The following is an 8,428-nucleotide window of genomic DNA, read 5'->3' on the forward strand; positions in this document are numbered from 1 at the left end:
GTTCCATGTGAACCCCTCTCTCACTAACGTAGTTCCATGTGAACCCCTCTCTCACTAACGTAGTTCCATGTGAACCCCTCTCTCACTAACGTAGTTCCATGTGAACCCTCTCTCACTAACGTAGTTCCATGTGAACCCCCCTCTCACTAACGTAGTTCCATGTGAACCCCCCTCTCACTAACGTAGTTCCATGTGAACCCTCTCTCACTAACGTAGTTCCATGTGAACCCTCTCTCACTAACGTAGTTCCATGTGAACCCTCTCTCACCGTACATCCGCCTTGGCCGTTCCATGTGAACCCCTCTCTCACTAACNGTGTGGAACGCTGCCAGCTGGTGAGGCAGCACCTGGCCGACGTTCTGAAAGACTAGACTGCCGACGCGCAGGCAGTAGTGCATGTAGCCCTGCTGCATCATGCTGTAACATACACACACACACGGTGAATCATTACGAAACTGTATGCTGTAAGATACACACACACGCACGGTGATTCATTACATAACAACATCTACCGACGTAACCTCAGCGAAGAGACAGTTAATATAACAACATAGAATATTATTACAGACTATTATTACTGTTAACAATGGAGATTACAATGATGACAATGTTCAATACAACAGTGATGAAGGTTCGATCATATTTTGCTGATGGGCCATTAATACGTTAAGAAAGTAAGTTCTTGAAATTCAATGAAAGCATCGCGAAAGCAGAACAGTACAAAATGTCTAGACACGACACATCTACACATACACGCGCAGAACAGTGGCAGGTAGGGGGCGCCGCGCGTACGCAGCAACAGGGTAGGGGGCGCTGCGCGTACCTGGCGATCTGGCGATTCTCGTCGCGATTGATGTAGACACGGCGGAAGACTGCAACGTTCATCAGCTGATTCTCATCTCCCACCTTAGGCTTGTGCATCGGACACATAATCGTCTGTAACGATGACAGTAACACATGATGAGAGGTGATCATTATATATTATTATAGGTGGACACAAATGGCAGATAGACAGATCAGCAGCTTTTATAAATGCATATGTATATATATATATATATGTATATATCAGCTTCATTACAGACACGCACACGTACACGTACATGCATGCACACACATGCACACGCACGTACGCACGCACACAAACACACAAACTGCTTTCCTTCAGCTAATCCGGTGGTGGGCGGGGGTGGGTGGATGGGAGGGTCGGTGGTGGGCGGGGGTGGGTGGATGGGAGCGTCGGTGGTGGAGGGTAGAGATGGTGTTATCCCGTCCACCCACCCCCGCCCACCACCGACCCTCCCATTCACCCACCCCCGCCCACCACCGACCCTCCCATCCACCCCCGCCCACCACCGACGACCACCTCACCTTATCCATTGAAAACACTGCATCCGTTCTTCAGCGCGCAGTTGAAGTGGCTAAGACCTTCGTTTGCAGCCGCACCTGGTGCACTGCCAGTGTGGCCTCCGGGCTCGCCGCACGTGCGCACTGGCCCGCGGAACGGGCGACGCTTGAACGCCACGTCTGACGTTCATGAGCCATCGTTCAGCGTCTCGCTAAACGTCCTCGACCACAGGATGCACGTTCAGAGTTGTACCCACTTATTCGACGTCGACAGCTTCAGCAGCTCTGCAAGCGGGCGAGAGATGCACGGCGGTTATTAACCGCCGCACGCGATGTGGACATTTCATCGCCTCACTTTCCTTGGAGCAACTGATTCAACGACCAGCAGCAGAGTAGTGCGCCTTCTCTTCGCCTAGCGTCTACGTATGTCTTGCTGTGCGACATCATTGCTGTATGTTTGACCGCGTAAACTTCCCCTCGGACACTTTTTAATGACAAATAAAGAACTCATAACGTAGACGTGTGATGAAAATAGTGTATCGCCCCTCTAGCTAAACATGGATGTTTAGGTATAAACGTCCCTATACGTACTGTCAACGAGAAAAAGTCACTTAAGACTAATGTTAAGACTAATCTTGTCCCAACCACCCCACACATACACATGGGCACACACAGGTGAAACGCAACGCATGAAACTCCCCATAAATCTCACTAACGTAGTTCCAGTGAACCCCCCTCTCACTAAAACGTAGTTCATGTGAACCCTCTTCACCAACATAGTTTCCATGTGAACCCGCCTCTCTCACTAACGTAGTTCATGTGAACCCCCCTCTCACTAACCTAGTTCCATGTGAAACCCCTCTCTCGCACTAACGTAGTCCATGTGAAACCCTCCTCCTCACTAACGTAGTTCCATGTTGAAACCCTCTCTCAACTAACGTAGCTTCCATGTGAACCCCACTCTGCACTAACGTAGTTCCATCGTGAACCCCCTCTCACTAACGTAGTTCCATGCTGAACCCCTCTCTCCACTAACGTAGTTCCATGTGGAACCCTCTCTCCACTAAACCGTAGTTCCATGTTGAAAACCCCTCTCTGCACTAACTGTACTTCCATCGTGAACCCCCCTCTCAAACTAAAACGTGTAGTTCCATGTGAACCGCTCCTCTCACTAACGTTAGTCCATGTGAACCCCTCTCTTCACTAACGCTAGTTGCCATCGTGAACCCTCCTCTCGAACTAACGTTAGATTCCATGCACTGAACCCCCTCTCTCACTAACGTAGTTCAATGGTCGAACCCTCTCTCGACTAACGTAGTTCCATGTGAACCCCCTCTCTCACTAACGTAGTTCCATGTGAACCCCTCTCACTAACGTAGTTCCATGTGAACCCTCCTCTCCCACTAACGTAGTTCCATGTTGAAACCCCTCTCTCACTAATGTAGTTCCATGGTGAACCCTCTGCTCACTAACGTAGTTCCATGTAGACCCTCCTGCTGTCAGCTAACGTTAGTTCCATGAGCCGCCTCTCTCACTAACGTAGTTCCATGTGAAACCCCCTCTCACTAACGTTAGCTTCCACTGTTGAGACCCCCCTCTCACTACGTAGCTTCCATGGTGAACCTCCTCTCACTAACGTAGTTCCATGTGAACCCCTCTCCACTAACGGTAGTTCCATGTGAACCCCTTCTCTCACTAACGTAGTTCATGTGACCCAAACCCCCATCTCTCACTAACGTGAGTTCCATTGCTGAACCCCCTCCACTCACTAACGTTTAGTTTCCATGTGAACCCCTCCTCTCACTAAGCGTAGTTCCATTGTAACCCCCCTCTCACTAACGTGAGTTCCATGTGAACCACTCCTCTCACTAACGTAGAAAATTTGTAAAAAAAACAAAAAAACACAAACTTCCATCGTGAACCCCTCTCTCACTACACGCTTAGTTCCATTGAACCCCTTCTCTACTAACGTCAGTTCCATGTGAACCCTCCTCTCAACTAACGTGAGTTACATGTGAACCCCCTCTTCACTAACGTCAGTTCCATACGTGAACCCCTCTTCTCACAACCGTAGTTTGCCATGTAAACCCCCCCTCTCACTAACGTAGCCCATGATGAACCCTCTCTCACTAACGTAGAGTTCCATGTGAACCGCTCTCTCACTAACGTAGTTCATGTGAACCCCTCTCTCACTAACGGTAGTTCCATGCTTGAAACCCCCTCCACTAACATAGTTCCATGTGAACCCCCCTCTCACTAACGTAGTTTCCATGTGAACCCCCTCTCACTAACGTAGTTCCATGTGAACCCTCCTCTCACTATTTACATAGTTCCATGCTAACCCTCTCTCTCACTAACGTTATTCCATGTGAACCCCTCTCTCACTAGACGTAGTTCATGTGAACCCCCTTCACTAAACGTTAGTTCCATGGAACCCTTCCTCTCACTCAAAATAGTGTCCGATGTGAACCCCTCTCTCGACTAAACGTAGTTCCATCCGCTGAACCCCTCTCTCACTAACGAGCTTCCATCGTGAACCCCCCTCACTAACGTAGTTCCATCAGTGTCAACCCTCCTCTCACTAACGTAGCTTCCATGTGAACCCCCCTCTCACTAACGTAGTTCCATGTGACCCTCCTCTCACTAACATAGTTCCACCGTGGACCCCTCTCTCACTAACGTAGTCCCATGTGAACCCTCTCTCACTAACGTAGCTTCCATGTTGAACCCCTGCTCTCACTAACGTAGGTTCATGTGTGAACCCCTCTGCTCACTAACGTAGTTCCATGTGAACCCCCCTCTCACTAACATAGTTCCATGTGAAACCCCTCTCCTCACTAACATAGTTCCATGTGAACCCTCCTCTCACTAACATAGTTCCATAGTGATACCCCTCTCTCACTAAGCATTAGTTCATGTGCAACCCCTCTCTCACTAACCTAGCTTCCATCGTGAACCCCTCTCTCACTAACATAGTTTCCATGGAACCCCTTCTCTCACTAACATAGCTTCCATCGTGAAACCCTCCTCTCACTAACATAGTTCCATCGTGAACCCCTCTCTCACTAACGTGAGTTCCATGTGAACCCCCCTCTGCACTAACGGTAGTCCATGTGAAACCCCCCTTCTCTCACTAACGTATTCATGTGAACCCCCTCTCACTAACGTAGTTCCATGTGAACCCCTCTCTCACTAACGTAGTTCCACCTGTGAACCCTCCTCTCACTAAACGTAGTTCCATTCGTGAACCGCCTCTCACTAACGTAGTTCCATTGACCCCTCTCTCACTAACGTAGTTCCATGTGAAACCCCATCTGCGTCACTAACGTAGTTCATGTGGAACCCCTTCTCTCCACTAACGTAAGTTCCATGGTGAACCCCCCTCTCACTAACATGAGTTCCATGCGTGAAACCCCGTCTCTCACTAACATAGTTCCATGTGAACCCCTCCTACTCACTAACAATAGTTCCATGTGAACCCTCTTCACGTAAGCATATTTCCATGTGAACCCCTCTCTCACTTAACGTAGTTCCATGTGAACCCTTTCTCTCACTAACATAGTTTCCATGTGAACCCATCTGCTTCACTAAAATAGTTCCATCGGTGAACCCTCCTCTCACTAACATAGTTCCCATGTAACCCCTCGCTCACTAACGTAGTTCTATGTGAACCCCCTTCTCACTACGTAGCTTCCATTTGGAACCCTCTCTCACTAACGTTAGTTCCATGTGAACCCTATATCTCACTAACGTAGTTCCACGCTGTGAACCCTCTCCTCTCACTTACACACGGTAGTCCCATCCTGTGAACCCTCTCTCACTACATAGTTCCATTGTGAACCCGTCCTCTTTACTAACGTAGTTCCAATGATGAACCGCCTCTTTCACTAACATAAGGTTCCATCCGTGAACCCCTCTCTCACTAACGTAGTTCCCATGCTGAACCCCTCTCTCACTAACGTATCCATGCTGAACCCCCCGCTTCAACTAAGCGTAGCTTCATGTGAAACCCCTCTCTCACTAACGTAAGTTCCATGCTGAACCCTCCTCCACTAACGAGTTTCCATGTGAACCACCCTCTCACTAACGTAGTCCATGCTAAAACCCCCTCTCACTAACGTAGTTCCATAGTGAACCCCTCTCTCACTAAACGTATGGTTCCATGTGAAACCACCCTCTCACTAACGTAGGTTCCAGTGTGAACCCCTCTCTCACTAACGTAGTTCCATGCTGAACCCCCTCCCCACTAACAGTGAGTTCCATGTGAACCCCTCTCTCACTAACGGTCAGTTCCATGTGAACCCCCCTCTCACTACGTAGCTAGTTCATGTGACCCCTCTCTCACTAACGTAGTGCCATCGTGAAAAGCCCCTCTCTCACTAACGTAGTTCCATGTCAACCGCCCTCTCTCACTAACGTAAGTCCATGTGACCACCTTCTTCTCACTAAACGCTAGTCCATAGTGAACCCCTCTCCATAACGTAGTTACCATGTGAACCCCTCATCTCACTAACGTAGTTCCATGTGAACCCCGCCTCTCACTAACGTTTAGTTCCATGTGAACCCCCTCTCTCTACTTAACGTAGTTCCATCTGTGAACCCCTCTCTCACTAACGTAGCTTCATGTGAACCCCTCTTCCTCACTAAACCTAGTCCATGGTGAACCCCCCTCTCACTAACGTAGTTCATCGTGAACCCCTCTCTCACTAACGTTAGTGTCCATGTGAAATTCCCTCTCTCACTAACGTCAGTTCATGGTGAACCCTCCTCTCCACTAACGTAAGTTCCATGCTAACCCCCTCTCTCACCTAACGTCTAGTTCCATGTGAACCCCTCTCTCACTAACGTAACGTTCCATGTGGAACCCGCTGCTCACGAACGTAGGTCCATGGTGAACCCTCTCTCACTAACGTAGGTTCCATCCGTGAACCCTCTCTCACTAACGTAGTTCCATTTGAACCCCCCTCTCACTAACGTAGTTCCATGTGAACCCCTCCTCTGCACTAACGTAGTTCCATGTGAACCCTCTGCTCACTAACGTAGTCTCTAGTGTGAACCCTCGTCTCACTACGTAGATTCCAATGTGAACCCTCCTTCCACTAACGAGTTCATTGTAACCGTCTCTCACTAAACGTGAGTTCCATGGTGAGATCCCGTCTTGGCTCACTAACGGTAGTTGTCATGGTGAACCCTCTCGACTAAGCGTAGGGTTCCATGGTGGATAGCCCTCTCTCACTAACGTAGCTTCCATTGTGAAAACCCCTCGTCTCACTAACGTAGTTCCCATGTAAACCCGCTCTCACTAACGTAGTTCCATGTGAACCCCTCTCTCACTTAACGTACAGTTCCCGATGTGACCCCTCTCTCACTAACGTAGTTCCATTGTGAACCCACCCTCTCACTAACGTTTTTAAAGCGTTTTCCATGTGAACCCTCTCTCAACTAACGTAGTCTCCATGTGACCCCCTCTTCACTACACGTAGTTCCATGATGCAAACCCCCCTCTTCACTAACGCTAGTTCCATGTGAACCCCCTCTCTCACTAACGTAGTTTCCATGTGAACCCCCCGCTCACTAACGTAGTTCCATGTGAACCCCTCTCTCACTAAGTAGTCCATGTGAACCTCTCTCACTAACGCTAGTTCCATGTGGAACCCTCTCTCACTAACGTAGTTCATTGTGACCCCTCTCTCACTCAACCATAGTTCCATGGTGAACCCCTCTCTCACTAACGTAGTTCCATGTGAACCCTCCTCTCACCTGCCCGGACCGTTGTTCTTGCCATCGCCGGCCATATTACACAGCAGGCAGCGACGTCTGTCCTCCGGTCGGTTGTCCTTCGGTAGTCTAATGATCGTACCCAGCTTGATGCGCAGCTGTCAAACATAGAGGGCGTTAGTGAGCAACGTGCGCACACAGCGCCACCTACTCGCAACTACGCGTATTCAACGCATTGGTTTTTTTGTTGATTTTGTCGATTTTGTTAAAGTTGTCAATGTGTAACATATGTGGTGTAGATTGGTCAGTATACTGTATAGGCCATATTTTTCGCGTACAGATATTTTCGCGAAGTCAGACTTTAAGGACACTTTCATGAGTGGTTAATTTTGCAGTCGGTGAATTACGAATTATTCGCGTGTTGTTATTTTCGCGGACGAGGATGCGTTTGCGAAATTCGCGAAAATTAAACCACTGCAAATTCCTCTCTGTCTCCCCTCTCCCTCCCTCTCTGTCTCCCCTCTCCCTCCCTCTCTGTCTCCTACCTCGTCCACTTCCTTAGCTGTTGGTGAATCGTACTTCGTCTCAGGAGTGAGCAGGCCCGGTGTCCACACTCTGTACTTCGTTCCCTTCCACTTCTTCACAAGAGGCTGAGTGACAAAAGACGATACAATGATATAAGCATTGGAATCATCGGTTTTTCCCACAGCAGGGACTCCAACCACCTTCATACATCATTCGCACTGCGACAAAGCAGTCAGATTTTAAACACTTACGATATATATATATATATATATATTTGTAGACAGTGCAGCTAAGGTGCATCAGAATAATGCGTTATAAAACACACAACGAGATTATGGTGTTGCACAACAGATCCTTTTTTTCAGTCCATTTAAACATACAACATTATAACAGTACAGCATTAACAGTACATAGTATTAACAGTAACATATAAACAGTAATTCAGACACTTCGACAGGGAACTCCCCAGAAGATTACGACTGCCCGCCCAATCGACCGACCGACCGACGAACCTTTGCGAGTTCAGGGTCTCTCTCCTTCTCCTTCGCGTCCTTCTTGTCGCTGTCGCTGAGCCTCCGTCGCAGGGCTTCCTTGTCCTTGCGCTGTGGAGTCTCCGTCTCCGTGCTGACGTGATCAATGACCGTGCCAGCCTCCTGCTGTAGAGAGAGAGAGAAGCAATATGTTCACACACATGGCTGCTTACATTGTTAGAGAGAGAGAGAGAAGCAATATGTTCACACACATGGCTGCTTACATTGTTAGAGAGTGATGTATTCCTTCTCTGAATGTATGATAGAGGGAGTGGACCTTCGCACACTGCCATGTGTGTGTTGCATACATT

The 8,428-nt window shown here is 48.6% G+C and overlaps 1 protein-coding gene and 1 long non-coding RNA gene across 2 annotated transcripts in view; both read right to left on the reverse strand.

Moving 5' to 3' along the window:
• Positions 1–332: 332 nt before the first annotated feature.
• LOC106817909 lies at positions 333–1,410 on the reverse strand. The gene is made up of 3 exons (XR_001395119.1): positions 1,369–1,410; positions 824–936; positions 333–417 (listed from the first exon to the last, which is right to left on the reverse strand). It is a non-coding gene; the product is annotated as an uncharacterized LOC106817909 (long non-coding RNA).
• Positions 1,411–1,589: 179 nt separating this feature from the next.
• LOC106817908 (histone-lysine N-methyltransferase 2C-like) overlaps positions 1,590–8,428 on the reverse strand; it is a 10,692-nt gene continuing 3,853 nt past the window's right edge. Inside the window, exons 4-6 of the mRNA XM_014822619.1 lie at positions 7,608–7,712; positions 7,105–7,220; positions 1,590–1,629 (exon numbers count right to left, since the gene is read on the reverse strand). Coding sequence (XP_014678105.1) covers positions 1,602–1,629; positions 7,105–7,220; positions 7,608–7,712 — 249 coding nt within the window. The 3' untranslated portion in view covers positions 1,590–1,601. The remainder of the gene's footprint in view (positions 1,630–7,104; positions 7,221–7,607; positions 7,713–8,428) is intronic.

This window comes from Priapulus caudatus, unplaced genomic scaffold (assembly GCF_000485595.1).
Source record: "Priapulus caudatus unplaced genomic scaffold, Priapulus_caudatus-5.0.1 Scaffold1920, whole genome shotgun sequence".
Taxonomy (NCBI): Eukaryota; Metazoa; Priapulida; class Priapulimorpha; order Priapulimorphida; family Priapulidae; genus Priapulus; species Priapulus caudatus.